General features: G+C 39.4%; 1 protein-coding gene across 4 annotated transcripts in view; it reads right to left on the reverse strand.

Moving 5' to 3' along the window:
* Positions 1-22,466, reverse strand: part of arhgap5 (Rho GTPase activating protein 5) — a 46,663-nt gene that overhangs the window by 19,512 nt on the left and 4,685 nt on the right. For 3 of the 4 annotated variants that reach the window (XM_069193039.1, XM_069193040.1, XM_069193041.1), the window contains exons 2-3: positions 15,362-19,267; positions 12,250-12,400 (exon numbers count right to left, since the gene is read on the reverse strand). In XM_069193039.1, the coding sequence (XP_069049140.1) occupies positions 12,250-12,400; positions 15,362-19,090 (3,880 nt within the window). In that variant the 5' untranslated portion in view covers positions 19,091-19,267. Of the gene's footprint in view, positions 1-12,249; positions 12,401-15,361; positions 19,268-20,160; positions 20,992-22,466 lie in introns of those variants that run through there. The other variant, XM_069193042.1, reaches the window with a different exon arrangement.

Below are 22,466 nucleotides of genomic sequence, written 5' to 3' on the forward strand. Positions count from 1 at the left end.
CATTTTAATAAATCAGACCTTTGTCCAGGAAGCCTGGCTTCATGTTCCTTTACAGTGCTGTAGATAAGATATGCCCATGCTCTTCAGTTTTTCTGATAAAGCTACACAGCCTGTTGTGGATCTGAAGAATGCAGCAGTTAAATGAGCAATCACAATCAATGAGCAAATAACCATGAAGTCTATTTTTTCTCTCCCAATGCAGCCACGGGCTATCTTGGAGCAGAGGCAGGCAGGAAGAGAACAAAGGCAGGGAAGAAAAAAAGGAAGTGACTGTGCATAAACCAGATTAGGACTGGCATCAAGTACTGGTGCTGCACAACTATTGCTTAAAAGACAGCAGAATGCAAAAACCAATAATGACATTCCCTCAGAATGTGTAGCGCAACAAACAAAAAATGAATCAAACCTTTTCATCAGAGGACTTTTCAGAGAGGCCGTTTTAGAGGACTGCCTATAAAGAACAGTTTATAAAGAAAAAACACAGCTGTAAAATAAATCCACTGTCACATTAATCTGTTTACAAAGGTTAAACAACAAAAACACCACAGCAGCTGTGATGGACTGCAGTGTGAAGCAAGACTACAGAAAGACCGGTCTCTGTTTTTGGCAATGAAGCAGAAGTCCCACATCCCCAACTGTCCAAGTCTCAAAAACCAGCTGTACAATTTTCAAATTGTGAGCAATCTATGGTAATTTTAAGATAACTAAAAAGTGACACTGGACTATGGACATTTTTCTCTAATGTTATGATTTATGACAGTTTACAAGTTATGCTCTTCCTCACTTTTAAATCACCTGAAATGGTTTAGAAGTTTTCTCCTGTTTTTCAACATTTACATCCCTGTTCAGATACTGTGCTCTGGCAGTAATCAGTGAAAAAATATAGATAACAGTTTTCTTATTTCATTAAAGAAATTACCAGTCTAATTTTTTAAAGAAATTACAGTACTTGGGATACAGTTATTCAATACTTGAACATAGTATTTACATATTGAATAGTGAAACATACTTGGTTATTTAAATATGGGTCTGGATGTTCACTTACTAAAGATCCGTCCATTCCAAAAGAGGATTATTATTAGTTTCAATGCTCAGCAGCCAAAGCTGATACCATAATGGAGTACAGTAATGGATACTACTTTAAATCATAAAAGCACAGGCCTCTTCTTTCTATAGCCCTCTGCTAAATTACACGTCATGTATTATAATCACTCAGTAAACCGACTTCCTACTTTTCTTTTGTAGAAAGCTAAGAAAGCTGATAAAGGATACAAGAGTCACTTGTGGGATAATTCCTCACATTTACATGCATCTTTAATTCTACAGGATCCCAAAGTGCTTAACATATAGGAGGAGAACCTCTTCATCCACCACTGAAGTGCAGCACCCAAATGAGTGACACACAGCAGTCATGTGCCAGCAGCTCTGCTACACAGTAAAGCAGATAAAAGACAAGAGATATTACTGCACAGATTGCATCAATGAGAATGCAATGGCAACAGGGAGCCCAGAATGTGCAAATCCAGCATGAAAATGAGCTACGACACCTTCGTTAACACCTCTAATCTTACAAACAGTGATACAGATCTTTAATTACCAAGGACCTTGGTTTAACCTATTAGGGCCGAGCGGTGGCTCTGTGGCTCAGGATCTGTGCCTGTGGCTGGAAGGCTGCCTGTTCTAATCCCACAGCCAGCAGAGGAATCCTACTCCGTTAGGCCCCTGAGCAAGGCCCTTAACCCCAACTGCTCCAGGGGCGCTGTACAATGGCAGACCCTGTGCTGTCCGTGTGTCTGTGTCTCATGGAGAGCAAGTTGGGGTCTGCGAAAAGACGATTTCCTATTGCAAGAAATTGTATAGGGCTAATAAAGTGATCTTATCTTATCTATTGTGCAAAGGAAAGCATCTCTTTCAGCAGTATCCCTTGTCATCATAGCATGGTACTGATTTGAAGGATGTGCACCTTGTACTAGTCCACCTACACTAATACAGCTTGTCAGTTTTATTTCCTTTCCAGTACAGACCAAGCCTGGATTTTCTTAGCTTCTATGAGATCAAGCTTAAACACGGTAATGCTGTAACCAGTTATAGATCCAATATAAGAGGACAGAACGGAAACCACATTTATCTGCAGGCCTGCACTTTCCTGGCTTGCAGGTACAACTGCTGCTCAAACCTCCATTTCTGGCTTTATTCTGTCTGTTCTCACCATTCCTTACAAAACTATTTCACTTAAACTGGGCCATTTTATTGACTTCTCGTTCCCATATTTATGGCCACTTCTCCAGGCACAACAAAACTGTTAAGAAGACTGAAATGCTGACCTGATGATATTTTCTGACCATAATGAAAATGCATTCCCGAAAGTGCTCTGACATTCACAACATTCACCACATCTAAGGCCACCCGAGCATACAAAGCACATGCTAAACACACAGTGCATAAACTAGCATCATCTATTCACTACATCCGACTATTTACTCATCCACAGATACTGTGCTCTGTTATAAGAAATGCCAATACCAACAGGTATTTCAACTTTAGACCTCCTAGCAATGTAGACGTAGCTGCCAGGAGAATTATCCCTGGAGTCACTGGTAACATGCCCCCTCACAGAAATAATGCATTAGGTTCGCTCTTGAAACACCCAACTCAAGCCACAAGTAGGAAGCCCAGTTTTTCAATAAGCCGTCAGACTGAAGTTACACAAGCCACATCAGCTTCATCACTTTTTAATGATATCAGAATTTGTTATTCATGAGCTGAGCTCATTCACACATGCAATATTTTAGCACATTCTTACCATGTTGCTCTCCTTGTGTAGAGTTTATAGAGAGGCTGTCAGCTTTCAAGTGCTAGAACAACTGAACTGTGTTCTGTCCACAAGAATGAGACTAGCTCAGGTCTCACTACAGTTACAGATCCATATATTATGTAATTCCTAATAATAGTACATAATACAGGTCATTAATTAAAGGCAGATCAAACATCAGAAGCAGGCTATACAAAACCAATAACAACAGAGAGAGTTCATGTAACTAGACTAGCAATACAACAATAAACAAATGTACATAAGGAAATCTCATTGAGGCCCAGCTGCACTGAAGCTATGATGCTGGTGCTCTTCACTGCAAAGCCTCAGGAATGACTGGTGTCTTTGCAGCCTTTAGAAAGTTTCTGTATTTTTTATGTCTGCCAGATTAGTATATCAAATGGTACTTTATTTACTGTCATAGTGTTTTCTTCGTTGAGGCCTGAAGAGTGAAGCAATTAGTTTGAGCAATCACAGGCAATTAATCAAAAAAAGCCCTGAAGCATAAACTGTTAATTATTATTTTCATGTAGACACTGGCCATATCTAAAGATCAAACAAGTGCACTGCGTGTTAAAGATGACAGATTGTTGGTTGCTGTTTAAATGAAAGTATGTTGCTTTGATTTACCCCCAACCAGGATACAGTGGCAATTATGAAGAGTCACATCAAAGCTTATACCACCAACTCCTCTCACATGCTGCCTCAAAGGTCTCTAAACATAGCTGAAATGGCAGACCAGGCTTATCACTTTTAATTAATTTAAAGGCACAACCCGCAACAGGTCAGCTGAATTTAAAACAAAATGTTTTAAAGATAAATGATTAACAGCAAAAAAGGATGAGTAGGTACAAACAAATCTTCAGTATGAGCTTTATGGCTTTATCTCTGGAGGTGAGGGAGTTAACATCCTATCACTGGAAACCTAAACTTCACATAAACCGATTTTATTTTTTTCTGATATTTGGAAGGGAAACCAAATATCAGACTTCAGGTCTGAACTGCAGCCACACCACCAATGTTTTTTCTAGCAGGCTCGCATAAAAGCCAATACTGAACTGCACAATTTAACAACACAAAAAAGAGCACATTAATGACTTTTAACTGGGAAGTGATGTACTGTACTCTTGGACCAAGGTATACACAAAACATAATACACTGGATCTTTACCCATATACATTAAACATAGATCTAAGTGTATGTTACAACTGCACAATCAACTATAAAAACTATTTAGAACACTGTGTAAAATTTCTGTTACCACGTTTCCAAAAAAGATATTACTGCTCCGAGACCATATGTATTTGCAGTCTTAAAGGAAACATCCTATACTGACACGCTCCAAGTAACAGAATCTTTGCAGTCTTGAACAGACTACAAAGGGACCAAACCAATATATTGGCAAGGGGCACTGTCAAAAGCAGCCAATGGACCTTTCCAGAATCAACACTTAAACACTGTGGCATGAGGAATAAACCTGTACCTTTTAATTACAATACTGCTCCACATGTGCATGTGCTGCCACAACAGTTCACTGCAATACAGCTCTTCCAGTAGAGAAATTCCATTGTTGGGCTAATAAATCACTGTCACAACAATCAATCTCTCACCTCACAAAGCCTCTGATGAGAAACGATCATTTCAAAGATCCACCAAGGATGTGAGGACAGCTTAAATCTCAACTTCTCAATGATACAAATTACAAATGATTACACTCTAACAGCATATTGATGATACATTTGCTGTGAATGCTATCTGCTATTTACACCTGTAAATCACACATTACAGGTTTATTTCACCTGCAAATCAAAACGTACCTCTTCAAAAAATCTCAGAAACGTGAAAAAAATATCTATCATTAGCTTGCAGGATGTAAGTGAAGAGGCTGTGAATGAATTGTTCAAATGGTTTAGAAATGTACCACAAACCTTCCTATGAGGCCCCAATATAATCCCTCTTTAGAACAAAATTCATCTGAGTCAGATGAGATTTATAAAGAAACACTGAATTGAGCGTGAAGTTTTCTTTGAGATTTAATAAGACCAAAATACATCCCTTTCCTCATTGTTTTTTTCAAGATTACGCAGTGAAGAGAGATCAATAACCACTCTTAGAGCTTGTACATTAAGAAGGAATCTAATTTGAAGGTGAAATGTTGAGCAAACCTTTCAAATTGAACTGACACTAACAAATACAAAGTTTATGTTTGTCATGCTGTCTCCAAGGATACGAGTAAACGTTAACAGACATCCCTCTATTCCTTGCATAACTCGAACATCAGAATATTTCAAACAAATCTGCGTCTTCATTTTCCCCGAACTCAGTTAGGCTAAGTGAACCTGCATGCTTCAAGTTGAAAATAAACTGGAAGAAGTGTTGTTCTGCACAAATGTTATTCTGTACAATCTGTTCTTTTAATTGCCTTTACAATATTATTCATCACTTGCTCGAGTTTTAAATATATTAAGTAACATGATCAAGGAAGGGTGATGACATTCTTTACATATTTATAATAAATTTATTTAAACAGAAATATTTGTACTGTAAACATGAAGGTAAAAGACATGAAACTAAAGAGCCATGCTGAAATGCCACATGAAAAGAACCACACAACAGAGTGGGAATGTGAGACTGTTCACTCTCCGGTAACCCCATGAACTTTCTATGCTAACACCAATTATTCCCAAAGGTTCACAGATTTTAGAGCTCTGGGCACTCTGAACAAGACAGAACATGTTTATCCGTTAAACTGTAACAGGTTACAAACTGAGTAAAATAAACCTAATTCAGGACAACCAGCTCTCAATAGTTAAGACATCCGAGACAGCCCAGTCACGGTTATGAAAGAACCCAAATATAAAATGCTGATAATTAGGCACCTTGGCAGTGAGGCTGATGGCTAGTCCGAATTCTGAAGAGGAATCAAGCTTCAGTTTTGAGGCTTCGCCGTTCCTTCGGAAAGACTGCTTCATAAAACATGACATTAAAAAAAGTACAACTGGCATCACCAGGGCAATACATGATTTATGGGCTCTGTAGGAAACTGGGATGAGAGCCTCCTAATGCAGCTGTACATTTAGGTCTGTTCTATGTACAAAGAATTATGAAATCAGTAGCATTTCAGTAACATACGGGTCAAGAACTCGGAGGTTTTCTTTCACTGCAGTCTCCTCAGACCTTCCCTGTGGACAAATATTGTTGTGAGCCATCTGAAAAACATTACCTCCTTATACTCTTCTGTAATTTATTTTCAAAAATTCCCTTCTGCCGTGTTGTTTGTTGCTGCTCTCTACTCTGCTTAAATATTACAGGTTTTCTTGGCTTTGTAATAGGAAAGAGACCACATTCTCAAGCACCACGCATGGCTTATCATTAGCTTATGGAAGTTTCAATATTAACAGATTAAAATACCCTACAAAGCTATTCCAAGAAACCCTCAATAAATCCTAATGTCCTGGCAACTGTTACAGAATGCCAGTCACTACACATGGTACTGTTAAACCAAATATATAATATTCTAATCTCAAATACCACATGAAGCTTGTGGACATATAGCACACAATAGAACAGACAGGGACTTCAGCTCCACACGATGCCCTGAAACTGTAATTGAACTACGCTTCGATATTACAATGCCATTAAATTACAAAATATAGGCTACATTTTATCCACCCATAATTTTTTCAAAAGGGCAAAACATCTCTGATTCCATTAAGGAAGTGGGCTGTGTTATAGTGCCATTGGTCAATTCTGTAATGAAAGATTTATGACTTGCTCAGGGCAATTGCTGTCATTGTCAACAATGAATTTTGTACAGCTGTCACTCAAAGCATTTCTGGGGTTCTGCAGAACAGTTACCCACAATTTACTTCAGTATTTAGTTTAAAAAAACATTCCATTGAATAAATAAATTGAGCATGCATTTTTAAGGTATGCAAGTTGACAATGCTGGTCTCAATACTGGATTCATGAAATACACTAACATTAGCAATCTGCAGGAACTGCACTAAACATTGCCTACTTTCAAGTTCTACTTTTGTAACAAGAATGGGTTGATTCAGTTTTATTTTGAATAGGAAAAACCCCTTTTACCTGAGGCAGTTCCACTCAGAAGTACATATGCAAAACATCACCTGGTAATAAAACAAAACTGGGTCTTTATTACTTAGGAAAAGCTGCTGAAATTGACAAATTTTAGAAGGTTTCACGACACTGATATGATCGGAAAGCTGCTTTTTACTGTTGAAGGCCCTATCCTGGAAGCACCGAGCATAAAGCTTGACTACACCCTAGACAGGACGCTAGTTCACTGCAGGATATACAGCCCAGAGATAAATCATAAAGACACCATTTTACCTAACCCGTCTGTGGAAGGTGAGAAGAAACCATAGCACACAGAAAAAACTCACAGATTAAACAAAGTAATTTATATAGCTATAGCCACATGTGGTAACAGTAACTGAGCTGTCCTTGTAAACACAAGTTGCAGTGTCTCAGTGACACATCATGTTTAAACAATTTAAAGACCCTGTCAACATTTAAAGCACTGCATTTCTTCTAATGTGAATTCTCACATTTTTAGGCTGCTCAAGTGCAATCCACAAAAAAGGTTTTATAAATCAATTTGAAGATGACTAAAATGTGGTACAGTACTGTGCATACACTACATTTCCACATGCCACCACCATTCAAGAAACTATTCCTAGAATGTGAACACCTGTTGCAGACAGAATTCAATGAGACAGAATAGGGGGGCTGTAAAGTCTATGATCTCAAATTCCTTTGATGGCATACTGTAAAAGCTCTGTCACAACAGTAATAAATCAAGAGCAGCAACATGTTATTCACAGGAGGAATCCTACAATAAATTACACAACATAGTGCATTCCATACCTCTGTCATTACTAACAGACTGAATAAGCACTTAAGAGCCTTAAAATATTAATTCAAATGAAGTACTTTGTGATAAAGCGAAAGAGCAGACAGCTAAATCTTTACTATTTCATACTTCCAGAGGTCAACAATGGTGAGGTCGGCATTCGAGAATGAATTTCTATGCATGTCCTTACAGAAATAGCATCAGTGTGACTGTCAGCCACAATAGCAGTGCTTCCCTGGCATTAATACATTAACCACACTATTGTTAGACTGATAAAGACTTTACTTTTTATTATTCAGGTAGCCAAACACAGGATTTGGGAAGATCAAATGAAGGGGTCAAAAACAACCGAGAACTCTTTTAGCTTAATGCAACAATTTTGTTTTGCTTCTTTTTTAAACCAGTCATGCATTGTTCATGTCGAGAAATTTTAATTAAAATTACAATTATAAAACACACCGGACACAGTTAAGCTCTATAAAACTCAGGTCTCCAGCAGAGAATTGTAGTGCTATACGGCCTCTTAAAGCATCAGTTCTGAAATGCTGGCAGCAGTAGTTTGGTGCAGGAATGCTAAACCCTGCAGCCCTAGTGGTAATAATACCAGGTTGTTTAAGGGGTCACCTGAGAAGTGCTAAACCCTCACACCACACATTGTGTTGTGTGCTAAATCCTACCTATTTAGGGCAACTAGAAAAGGAAGAAAGGTAAAAATAATCTATAAAAAGTCTAAATTAATTCAAGAATCACTGCTTTGTTTGCTCTGAACAGCAGTAAAGGCATCCTGAAAAGGCATTTAAAAAATATCCAGAGTGGAAGCATTGTCACCCACCCTTATTTCACATTCAGGTACGGATGCTTATTGGAAAATACAGTACTGTGATCACATAAACCAGTGCATGGGTAGTGCAAGAGAAGTCCAACCCTGGTCCTGAGAAGCTAGCCATGGTCTAAAGAGTTTTCTGAGCACTGAAGCAGGCAATGTATTCAGCAGTTTAAAAAAAATAAGGACAAAAAAAGAAAATACCAACTCCACAGAGCCCACAAAAAATTGCCTTCTATCCTTGGCTTAGCTGAGCAAACAACTGTACCTCATGACATTGATCAAAACCCATGTGTTCCAAGCCTTTACAGATAATGTAGGGATCACCTGTAAGACCTGCTTGATGCCAACCCCGATGAGCACCAGCTTACTGTGCACCAAAAACACACAGTAGCCTGCTGTATCCAACGATGGCTGTCACCAGCACACAATTTAAAAAAGAACGAATGCAATGGAACAAGACCGAATTCAGACAGCTATGCCGATTTTGTAAATAGCAGGTTTCGTAGCACAGATGGTCAGTTTAACCTTTTAAAAAACCGGAAGCTAGTGTGGAGCTACTATACAATTCCTTAATCCTCTCAAACTTCAAAAAGCTGTTTAATTGTAACAGAGTAATAGAGTACTAAAGTACTATCTGAGTCACACTGACACTGAATAACCAATTTACCTTATCATAGTCTCCACCAGTCTTTCTCCATCTTTTTAAATGACACCGTATGATAACCATTTGTGGCCTACCATGTAAACTGAGTTCCTTTGACAAGACACCATTTCAACTCTGCATTGAGTTACAGTTAATGCTTACAAGCAAAGTCAGTTTTCTTAACGACCTCAAAAAAAAAAAAGAGACTGTGGTTATTGAGAAGCAGGGTTACAGCACTTTCAAAGATCAGGACGTTACTAAACCAGAAAGCAGGGAGGAGAAATAGAAAAGCCAGAGAAGAAGGGCTTGGCAACGCTCCGTCAGCATCCGTGAACATCACCACTTGCCACTGACAAAATTAATAATCAAACCCTGCTGAAAACAAAGCATTCTATATCAGCCCTCTGACACATCTGGGATTCTGCACTCTCTAGCTCTTCATGTCCCTCTTCAGTTCAAAGGCACAGTCAATCCTGCTGTAGTGGTACTGTTCAAGAAATAAGTTGAGATGAACCAATTCAGGTATTCTTGGAACAGGCCCCCATCCAGAATTAAAACTTCTTCAGTTTAATTTTCTAAAGTCTCAACCAATATCCAAATTAGAGAAACAGGGACTTCTTCAAAAACACATAGGGTATGTTTTACAAACAGTCTTAATATGCAATGAAATGAATATTAAGCTAGTCAGTGTTTAATGGCAGCCGTTATCACTGCCTTACTTCAATAAGCCCACATAGAGAAACTAAAAAAAGCAAGCAGAATAGATTCCAGCAGTCTACAAGTAACACTGGATATGTACCAAATACCCGGGACTATACATTTCAAAAAGATTCACACCTTGGAACAAGAAACCAGACAACAAAAACACAATATTGACAGGGGTGTAACTATGTAAATATGTAGGGAAGCACAATCTCTCTGCAAGGTCTGTCAACCTAGGCTACTGCAATGAAACTTCAAATTTATGTAAAACATGCCTGATAAATAAAAGCCACTCAAAGGAAACCTTATCTACAAATCCAATTATCTACGGCTCTTTAAATAAGAGAGGCTTGAGGAAATAAGCTGAAACCTCCTGAAAACATTCTTGCAAAAATGATAAGTGCGTAGAGGAATGCTGGGAGACATTTTCCATATGCTTAACAAAACATGTATTTTTAATGAGAATGTGCTAGACAAACAACTTGAATGATTTATTTTATCCGTGGAATATATTAAATTTCATGTTTTGAAAAATCAAACTACCTAATGTGAATGCACCAACAAGAAAGCTCTTAAACCCTTACTACAGCAAAACATTAAGCTTTCTTCCCCTTTTTACAAAACAGTTTAGTGAAAGAATATGAAAACAGATTTCAGAATGTTTCAGAAACACAAACAATTACAGAAATTATAGATCTTGTTTTCTACTGAGAGCACCACAGAATAAAACTAGAAACTGTTGCAGGAAACTAAATATGCATTGTATTACAAAATAGAGATTCACAGATTTGAGTTTCGTTATGTTAAATTTAAGAGTGACAACCCAGTGAAAGTTAAAGTGAAAGACTACTTCCCTTTCCTCTTCAGTCTAGACTTTTCACTTGTGGTTTAAAGTTATTTTGAAGTCTGAATTAGATACTTTGGGTGTGTGTAGGCAGTAACATCATTCAAAGGTGCTGCCTGCATATAAGGTCAAGTCTTTAAATTTGCCTGGGGCATCAAGATCATGAACACAATGTTTTAGAATATCACTGTCACGTACCCAACACCTCACTGTTTTAGCTCTATATTATTACATCCCGATGTCGCAAGAGAGACTCCTAAATTCAATTGCTTTTACTAACTTCCAAAAAACTGCAAGGTCCCACCTAGAAAGCGTTATAAATATAAACATATTACTTTAGGAAGACCCAAGTTTATAAACAACAGTGGCCAGCTGCAGCACCTTAAAATCACTGCACCACTAAATTTGGAGATTCCAAGTGCTCTTCAATGACTGGAGAAGTGAGAAGAAAATTAAATTCAGCATCTTTTCCAGGCACAGCACCAAAGGCTGTCCAAAGGTAAGAAGACAGTGATGCCTCTGCACTGCAGAGCAACTGCCTATAGCAGATCAAATCATTTAATAAAGGGCTCTCTCTTGTCTCTACCATCACATAGCTTTCAGCTAACTCACTGATATCTACAATAATCAGTGAAAGGAACATATCCAAGCATCTGAAATAACGTGAGAAATAAAAATTGCAAAAGCCTTTTTGGCCCACAATATGAGAAAAAAAAACGACAGGGTTTCCCGTTTGGCAGACTTAAACATTCTTCTTGGGCAGATTCAACTCCAAACACCACATAAACAAATGAGGGCTTGGCGTTGAAAAATGTTTATATCTTTAAGACCTGAACATTTTAATTTTCAAGTATTTATGCTCGTGTTTTAAAGCAAGACACATCAGTCTACATTTTATATTGCACATTTGCATGGCAAACACTGCTAAAACAGTCAGATTTCAACAAGGACTACATGATATACAATCAAGAAAAAAAGCTTATGGTCTATTACGGGATGTTTTGTAAATCTAAATGCAGAAAACAGATTTACTAGGCTTAACAGGCAGCATAATAAAATATTTCTAAGGCTGTAATACTACAGTCCTGAGAAGACTGGCCAGGTACATTCCCAGGCTCAAAGGGATGTCTTACCTCGAGAGGCTAAAAGAACTCCGACTTTCATCTTAAACAGCGAAAAACTACAAGTCGACTTGACTTGAGTATTCAAAATCCTCTAAAACATCGACAAATCCACTGAACTTTTTCCAGATCGGCAGTGAAAGAAAAACCAGAAGACATAAATGAAAAATAAAGGAAACGGAACTTAAAAGTGAGAACTGGAGGCAATTCCTTATAGAAAGCATTTGGATTGTGGGAGTCCTGCAATGAGGTCAACATAAAACAATCAAGGCAAGTTCGGTTATGAATAATCAATACATAAATCTGTGTATGGAACTAGAAATCATTCACTTTTCAGATAAGTGAAGGTCAACAATTTTCTTCTACTGCCTTGAACAAGTTCAAAATATTCCCAGTGTTACTGAAGTAGAAGCTCATCTTACCTGTGGCTTCAATGAAATCCACACATTTTTCAATGAACAGTGGGATCGGCCGATCAGGAGTAACGAGGTTTTGCAGGGGAACGCCGAAGTAGTTGCTCTCCCAGTTTCTTCTCGTAGGTGGGTACAGAGGCTTGGTAGACTTTGGTTTTGACTGCAACACATATGAGGAAAAAGGTCATTTGCGCGTGCAAAAGAATGTTAAAAATTCCAACACGATTCATCTGCCCCCTTCCACCCCTGACCAGAAACATACCTCTTTCCGATACTCCATTTGCCTTACCTTGACAATTTTTTACCACATATGAAGAATGGGAGTGGGGGCTAAGTAAACTAATGGTGGAAAGCAAGTCATGGCCCATCTCTCGGCCGGAGTTTTACATCCCTATTTTACAGGACTACCTAACAGGAGTGACCAACATGGCTTGCTCTGTAAGTGAAGCATTTTATTTAGTCAACCTATCCCAGATACAGCTAAACCGGCAATGCAGCTGTGGCGAGAGACTAGTTAACACGGATATTTTCAATGCAATCTACCTGTCCCCAGGGTATACAGCTCTTTTAAGAAAAGCTGATGCAAATGGAAGCTGGCAGATTTAAATGTATCTGTTAACGCATAATGATGTGAGCAAGGGACAGATAACAGCCAATTAATCTGTGACCCACAGCCGGCATAAAAATAGCAAATAAGAGAATGTGTGCCTAGAGCTGGAGACCCCTGATAGTACATGTGAGAAGAGGCAGCCCAAAACTGCACATGCATCTACCTATTTACCTCTTTACCTCTCTACCATCTACCTTCTTTGTAAGGCCAAATGCACTGGATATCAAACAGTGAAATGAAACAGCTGCAGACACGTTGGCTCCTGAACAAAGGGTCAAGTGTTATTCACAGGAGAGTATGCCATTTAGTTAACATGTGGCACATCTGCTTTTTGAAAAAGGGTGATCTCTCTGTTCGCAGCAGGACTGGTTTTTCTATAGGATTACAGACAGCCCAGCAGTAATAGAACAATCTGAATAATGATTCAGATTGATCAACACAGGGAGAGGATGTGTTGCAAGTGTACTTAAATTTCACGACTTGCTTTCATTTTCCTGATGCTACACTGATACAGAGCAATGTGACTAGGAATCTCCAGGGAAAAAAAAAAACATCACAAGACACACGTAACTTGCTGAATAAAGCGAAAAAAAAAAAGATCAATCAGACCAGTGGTCTTTTTTTGCTAAAGTGGACAGATTCCTCTGAGATTCACATCCCCTCTTCAAAATTTATGAACAAGACATTCCAAGGTCTCAAATACATTCATTTTCTCATGTCATAACCACCCACCCAAAAAAGCAACACAAAAAAACAAGGTGATCAAATAAACAGGCTCACCCCTCTCACTGAAATGGTTCTTTTTTATTAGTTGTTGTTAATGTTTTTTTTTCTGTAAAACACTTTGAGAAGCCACCTTTAAAGGCGCTATATCAAATAAAGTTTATTATTATAATTGTATGTGTGAGTGTGTGCACGCGCGCTCATGTTGGTCATTGAGAATTTCTGGGGTTCCTATGAGAAGATGACTTGTAGGTGGTACTTGGATGCTTTGGTTGGATTAGGGGTGGTACTTGGTCCAAAAAGTTTGAGAACCACTGTTTTAAACAAATGACTTGCACTGCCAGTGGCAGCCATGTGAACAATCTGTGGGCAATGACTTGCCAGATTCCCAACTAAACAGTCAACTCAAGTTAAGAAACTTGCAAGCCTGAGATTAGATCATTTTCAAATTACTGCAAGCATTAATGTTTATCGTCATGGGAGATGGCTTTGAATATACTAGAGAGAAACGAAATAATGCAAGGTAAAACACACAGGGTTTAACAATTTAACGATGCATTTCAAGCAGGAACTGTGGAGGACTTATCAGCAGATAAATGCTCCACTGATAAAAAATACTAACTTGGATAGACTTCTGTATGGCTTTTAAATCCTGAAAATAGAAAACTACAACCTCTCAGGTGTTTCCTTTTCATTAATGGCATTCAATTACCATATACATTATTTACAAAGGAACCTTTTAACTATTTTTATAGTAAGTCCATGGAGTACTGCATCTCAGAGCAACCTATTGAAAGCTATCAAAATATAATGCAGAAAAGCATGCCTAAATTTACTGCATGCTTTAAGTTTGTCAGAATCTAAGAATGATAAAGAGTACATGTCTGGATTGAAGCTGACGCTCTACAGTAAGAAACTGTTAAGACATGCCTCTAGGTAGCAGATAAACAGAAATTACATGTTGATCTCAACACTGATACACCCTCTCCACATTCTAGTGGCACTTACAAATCTACAGCCACATTCCCTAATCATCTGCAGTTGTTGCAAAATTACAGCATAAGGATTCATTGGAAATAGCCTGAATCACAACTTCTGGCTATTACCTATCTTACTCAGATTATGTCTTGTTCTTTTCAAGGCTTCACTTATTGACTTAGCATTCCAATACAAGGACCCATTAATTTTTACTTACCAGTGCCACTTCTTTTCATTTGATCACTGTGGAACAACAACTAGAAATATTACTATTTTGCTTGAAGAAATAATCGCATATTGGCGTTCTTCACACTGCTATAATAGTGATGGAAAGGCCATACAGTATGCTGAAATGTCATAACCACTGTTCAGGGCAATGCACTTCACTGCAGAAACACTGCCCTGAAGGGCAAACGTGCCCATTGAAAACTAAATGCAGGGTCATAAAAGCAGGGCAGAATTAGACTGAAGCAGATGTATAGCTATAAATCAAAATAAATATTGTCACATTGATAAGTCTGTTAAACCAAGGCTCTTAAAAATACATCTCATGGGACTTGGGTCTTAGGAACCCATAGGTCTGCAAAACCACACAGTTTGCAATAAAAATGTCTATAGACATTATAAGGCTGTTTAAAATCGGAGAGCAAATATTTCCAGATGAACAGTTAATATTCATAGGGTTTTCTTTTAATCACAAATTTTGCAAAGTACTAGGAAACCTTTTATTTAGACGTTTAGCTCTCCATTAAAAGTTTAAGTGAAGCTCGGCATTATAAAATGCAGAGGAATTATCAAAAATGATCTCACCCTTTTGCTTTTATCAGGCTTTGGTTTCCTGGGCTTTCTGGGCTTCTTGTCATCTTGCTCAGGATCAGATGTAATGGCAGGGTTATCAATACCTCCCTTCCAGGGGTCTACAGGAGAGAGCAGGGGGTCCTCCTCACTGCCACGATGGCCCCTGCCTTTCTTCTTCTTCTGCTGCAGTGCCACACCAGACTCGTCATCACTGGCATCCGAGTGAGCCCTCCGGTGGTAAGCTTTCATCTTGTTGAAGAGAATACTAGACCTATGCTTGTACTTGGAAGGCCTTCTCCCGCCCTTCGACAACCGATCAAACCCATTCTCTTCATCGGCATGAGTCCCATGAAGGACCCCGAAAGAGTTCCGCATCTTGACAATTCGGTTTTGACTGTCATCTGGGATGGCATAGATGTCATCGCTGAACCCTTTGGATTTGAGGAGCGTATCCGCAGGTTCTGCATAGTTATCCTGAGCTTCCACATCCTCTGCGTGCGCAAGAGGAACCCGCATCTGCTTCTTCGTGCTCTTCATGCCAGCCTCGATGGTCTTCAGGAGGTTGGGATCAAGTTTCCTGACGTTCGTTTTGGGTCCAATTGGTTTTGGTCTGACAGGCGGAGGCACTTTGTGGTTGTGCTCGTGGTCATGGGTGTTGACGGGGGTGCTGTGGATGGGGTACTCGTTTCCTTCCAGGTCCATCCTGTTTTTGGATGTGCGCTCGCTGGGAGTTGGGAGCAGCAGCACGTCATCTCTTATGGGGCTGTATGGAGGTGGTGCTTCAGTGTCGTCGTCTGAGTCAGGGTAGTAGTTGCAAGCCGGTGAATTCCCGTGGGGGGACTGCAGAAACACGTCTTCGCTGGTGTTGGTGGAATCTCTGGTAGTGTCGTATATGAACATCCCCTCGATGCTGTTCTTCTTTTCAAGGACCTCGCTGAAAAAGGGTGTGAAAACCTCGGTTTGGCGGTGGTACTGGGACAGAGAGTATAGAGCGGTAAACTTGGCTACGATTTCTGTGGCTATGTGCTCGCCCTCAGTCATCAGCTCCTTGATGGCCTCATTTTCAAAGAAGTCCGCCTGGCTGTCAGTGATGGCCACCATTTGGACAGGAATAACATCCTGAACTTCTGCCAGGAATGCCCGAAGCATGGCCATAGAGGATTTGCGCTTTGCTGAATACACAAGTATGTAGCCGTGGACTAACTCATCCTTCCTAATCCCAATAGAGGAGTGATAGGAAAGTACAGTAATTTGGATCCGCCTTCGACTGTCTCCTATGATCTTATCAAGAACCAGAGTGTTGCTTTGACCAGGCTGGGCAGCACTACAGCAATGTGAATCCAAAAAAGGCGAGAGAATAAGGTCCACACTAAACGGATCTCCACACATGGCACACATAACAATTCGCAAGTCAGTCTCTGATAAGTCTTTAATAGAAGGCAGAGGGCTCATAACATCAAAGTTGTGCTTTAGTGCCTCAAGTACTCCCCTCAGAGCCTGCTTTATTTGGGACTCATTAAATTTTCGTGGAAATGAACCAGAAGGTATGTCTACAAAAGTACACTGCAACTTATTAGAAAGCTGTTGGCCCTGATGTCTCAAGATAGGCAGGTTTTTGCAAACACTGTCTCTCTGGTTTGCTAATATCAAAATAAATGGCAAAGGCTGTATATGTCTGTCTTTCCTAATTTGACTAGCCTCAGCCCTTATTCTCCCAATGCAATCGCCAATGAAATTAAGTGACTCTATGGAATTAAAGACACAGAAATAACCATGAGGTTTAAAGGCAGGGGTCAAGAAATGGCTCAGAAGCAAAGCTGAGTTTACATCAATGGGCTTTAGCTCAAGCTCATAGATCTTCCCATCCAGAGTGTATTCATCATCTGTAGACTGAGCACGAATTTCATTTGCCAGCTCTTGTGCTAGCCCATCTCTCCCCAAGAGGTACAAGTTTACTTTATCAATATTGGCACTGTTATGGTACAGACTGGGCCGCCCGTGGTCCAGCTGAACAAGCCTGTTCGCAAGAATCTGCTCCACTTTAATGTCCACACAGCTTTGGCCACTAAGACAGGTCTCCTTAGTAGGATGATAGACAAAGCCAATGTGCTTCAGCAGAAGAGATTGTCTGTCTGGAGCAAGTTTCTGCAGAGCTCTATACCTAGGCTCTTCATTGAGGACAGAGTGTATTTCACTCATTTTATCACAGCTAGGGGTTGCATTTAGATCCAGGTCATAAAACAGCTCCGCATGCTCAAAAAGCATTTCCTGAAATTCCTCTTTGGCTTTTTCCACTATCTCCCGCTGGTGCCGATTGTAAACATCTCTGCGATCAGCTTCGCTGATATACTTGTAAGCTTCATCTTCCATGACAAAACACATAACCTCTTCCCAGGGCTGTCCTGGGCTGATAAAATGCACCCGTTCAAGGGTCTTCTTAAACTTCTCCTTCATCTCCACCCGTTTTTTTTCAGAAATTAAATGCTGTACGTGGTTCTGATAAATTTTCTCTCCTTCTGGTGTTCGAAGCAGATCAAAGGGAATTCTCCTGTCATTGACTTTGTCAATGTGATCAGTCTCATCCCAGGGGGTATGATCTAACACAATAAACCAGAACTGAAATTCAGATCTGCTTTTCAGCAGGTTCTGAGCTTCTGCCCAGTTCAATTTCTCAATCTCCTCCAGGTTACTGAGTAGATTATTAAGAATTTTGGGTAAGCTTGAAAAATACTCCTCCCTTCTTTTTTTGATATGTTCCTGCTTCAGCTGTTCTATGTGCTTAGAGAATGTGTTTCTAGCCTTCTTGGTACCTTCCAAGTTTATGTACTCTTCATAATCAGGGTGGTTCTTTAATTTATTACTGATAGCTTTCCAGCTCGTGTGGTAATCTTTTACCGTTTGCACAATCAGCTTTTCAAACTTGTCTGTTGCTGTAGCAACTAGCTGTCTCTGAGTCTTATACGCATCCAGATAGGGAATGGTTTTGGGTTTGCCACGTGTTTTATCCATCAACTGAGTCAGAGCATGGAAGCACAACTCAACGTTGACACAGGACCGAGCTGACGTTTCCACCACAAGAATATTCTTCTTGTTTGAAGCAAACGCCTGGATGTCCCTCAAGTACTGTTCCACACATTCATCACATTTCGTTGCTGCAATTACAATGGGCTTTTTTGATTTCAATATCTGCGAGTATAAGCTATTAATAAATTTCATCTGGTCATCGAATTTTCTATTGCACCCTTTGCTCACGTCTATGCATAAGACAAACCCATCTAAGTTTAGCCTTCCATCCGGCATCTGCTTCTGGTCGAAATCTTGCTCCAAGCCCAGCTGGTCAGTACAGATGTACATCAGCTTCTCCGCGGACTGCAGCTTCGCCGCCGCGGCCCGCTTTGGGTACGGCTGCAGGTTTGTGCTCCGGTGAGGCAGGAAGGTCTGGTCGTCGATAAACTCCGTCTGCTCAATGACCTGGATTTTGTACTCCAGCCCATCATCACCTCTGTGCAACACCTCACCCCAGTACAGGAAGTGATCATTGTTCACCACGCGCCCTCCAAAGTCTATTGTGCTCAACACAGAGGTATGCTCTGGGAAGTAATCATCAGCCTTAGGACGCACATACCTATTGCACAAACAGGACTTCCCAACTCCACAGTTGCCCTTCTCCTTCTCAGTCCCAGACAGGCCAACTACACTCACAGCATATGTTGGGGGGCGAGGTTCCTTGTTTTTTGCCATTATATCCCTCCTGTCATCCTCTTTTTATGTTCACCAAAGTACTCAAGCGTGATGATCATTCTTCATCCATTCTTCCATGGTTACTGATGCTGTAGACCCATCACTTCTAGGGAGGGCTCCTCTCTCCTCAGTGCTTTCACCGGCCCCCAGCTGCTGCTACTCCTCTTAATCAGCTTCCTGCAACAACAAAAACATTCATGTAAAAAAAGCCATCCAAACAGTCTGCCACTTCACTCTGTTCATGTCATAAGGTTTTCTCAGCAAGATACTGTTTAAAAAGGCTAAACAGGAGTCTTCCAGGATGTTTAGAGAACACCGGGTGAAAAGAAATAAACAATTTTAGGGTACAGGAGAGGATGGTTGTTCCAAATTCCACATTTCTGAAATTTTGATTTCTAGTCACATTTATAGCAGGTACTGTAATACCAGTCTCCTTTCTTAAAGAGCTGCTAAATTATACATATCCATTGCTTAGGTTATCAAAAAAAAATGGTGTGCGCCAAAAATAATCTGTTAAACTGTATGGATAAAGTTTAGACAAATATTAAGCAAGCTACCATATTCTACCTTCCTAAACATCAGAAAAACAGCACAATCGGCCGCAAAACGCAAACAAATAAAAATAATTTCTTCATTATGAAGAAAAAGTATTATACACAAATTATTTTATATATTATATGCTGCCACACTTCCCTGGATCATTATCTCCAGAAAGGGAATAAGATGTTGAAACAGCTTTTGCTCATTTCACAAAACGATAATTAGCTTATTTATGATAAAAGATGATAAATTCATCCATCAATAACATCTTAACCAGACCGGATCTGGCAACTCCTACAAAATATTTTAAAAATACTAATCCCAATGTAAAAAAAGGACTGGTCTCCTGCTAATTTGTTTTGCCTTGTCCCTTACAGTAACTAACAATAAAATGTAATGCCACGTTATTCATTCAAATATAGTTGAAAAAATAACACTGGAAATGATGTTGCATGATGACTGTTATTAACTGTGATAAAAGATGGCTTGGATCCTAAGTGTAGGCAGGTGTTAGAATACGTACTAATTACCCTGAGAGAAGGGACCTAAATGAAAGCCCTCTTTGTCCACGGGGTGAGCAGGCGTTTTTTCATGGGAATGAAAAAAAAAACATTTAAAGACATTCTGTACTTTCTATTTTGGACAAGCAGTAAAAGAACTGAATGCATTACAAGAGCCTGGCTCAGCAAATATTTGACACCTAGACATTTTCCCCCTCTAGAAAGTGCATCGCAAAAAGACCTTCACAACATTTTCCCTGTTTTGTTAACTGTCAAGCTGGTTTGCCTTCACATCCATTGTGTTATTCTCTGAGTAACCAGATAATTAATGGTGGGTTTCAATCTTTTGCTGCGCCGAGTGGGTCTGTAATCATCTCAAATGCACTTCACTTCTATTAACAAGTTACAGTAATGGTTACGGTTTCAAATTAGGCTACAAATTTTTGGATAAGGTTAAAATCGTTTCACAGTGGGAGATCACAGTGCTGGGGTCACAATATGTGAATATGCGAGTATGACTTACTGCATTCTTAGTATTCACAGGATGAACCTACAGAACCAACAGACTACAGTCCATTCAAACCAAGTGTAACAAAACATAAAACCCTTGTTTGTATGACAGCACAATCACAGAGTACGAATTTTCCTAAATGTACTGACAGATGGAGTGACAGCACACTGAGTTACAAATATTGTAACACCTTTAAATGATCAAAAAACATTCAGAAAACTGAGTTATGCTCGTTGAAGAAATTCCAATTACAAGGTCTAAGTTCACTTAAAAACATACAGAATGCAGAAGATCAAAAAGAACTGTTTGACAACAGCTAATGAAGATCTGTATCCTAGTACTCTCCAACTCTACCCTTGCAAGCAACACACTAATAATAATAATAGTTTACACTTATATAGCGCTTTTCTGGACACTCCACTCAAAGCGCTTTACAGGTAATGGGGATCCCCTCCACCACCACCAGTGTGCAGCCCCACCTGGATGATGCGACGGCAGATTACCTCCTATCCAGATCTTTATATCCAGACATCATTTTTACGTTTCCTTTAGAAAGCCACTCAAGCTAGCATCATGCAACGCATATAAGAAGCCACACTGCACATACTGTAATGACAAGGAGCTCTACAAGGAGGTCTGACCTGCTTTTAAGTCCCAGACTCCAGGGTTGCTATTTTAATTTTTTTTAAATTTTACAGGTTTTAAAAAAAGGTATAGTTGTTTTTTAACCTGCGTGTCATCATCTTACTCATTCTCACAGCACCATATAACACAATCAGAAACTCAGAGGAGTTTTAAAATCCCACAGCACTGCTCCATGTGTGGTAGTATTTGTAAGCCACTTGCAGAATCCCACACATTCTGTTTTTTTTCCACACACAGTGATGGATCATAAATGAAATGAAATCATATCATGAGTCTTATGTGCAATGCAGAATACTTTTAAACTTTCCGATTAGAAAGAAATACTCGAGTCTGGATTAAGCACATTTGACATTTCAAACTTGATTTGAAACGATCAGGTTGATAATGAAAGAATTCCTCCCAAGATCATATTGAATCAGAAAGGAAAACAAAGAGGCCAAAAAAACATAGGTATGAACGAGAACTACCATTTGCCCTTGCCTACTGTGAAAAACTCACTAAATAATTATATTCTTGCAAACAAAAATAAGACACAGGTTATAAAAATGATGATCCAGAGCTAATATTGAAAAAGCACAGAACTCCCCAGATTATAAGACTTTTCTGTGTAATACATACAGTAGTGACACAAATATATTGGTATGTCATCCCACCAGACTAGCACTTTTGCTATGAGCTGTGGGAATCTGGAGCAAACTATCCAGCCATGCTGTCGAATCCAGTGGCTGCCTTCAAATAACAGCTGGATGAGATCTGTGAATCAATTACTACTAACTTCCAAATGGGCTAGATGGGCAGAATGACCTCCTCTCGTGCTTAAACCCTTACGATCTTAGCAATTTCCAGATTTATTTTAAAAGGAAAAATACTCCAGAAGGGAAGAAATATAATTAAAAAAATGAAAAACTGAAAAAAAATCAAACAAGTTATACATGACACAGATATGTGCAGAATGATGCCTGGCCCCCTATATAGCTGTCCACCTTGCTACCAGATGGAAAATTAAGAGCTGGAATGGCAAATGTGAGAACAGTGCAGCTCACAGACGTCCTCTCTGATGAGCTTGTACGCAAGAACAACAATCTTGTTTTATTGGCATTACTTAATTTTAGTGCTGAGACACTTCGGGAAGGTGTAAATGCCAGGTTTGCACTCAATGCATGACTCACGACTACAAATT

Source organism: Lepisosteus oculatus, chromosome 8 (genome assembly GCF_040954835.1).
Source record: "Lepisosteus oculatus isolate fLepOcu1 chromosome 8, fLepOcu1.hap2, whole genome shotgun sequence".
Classification (NCBI taxonomy): domain Eukaryota; kingdom Metazoa; phylum Chordata; class Actinopteri; order Semionotiformes; family Lepisosteidae; genus Lepisosteus; species Lepisosteus oculatus.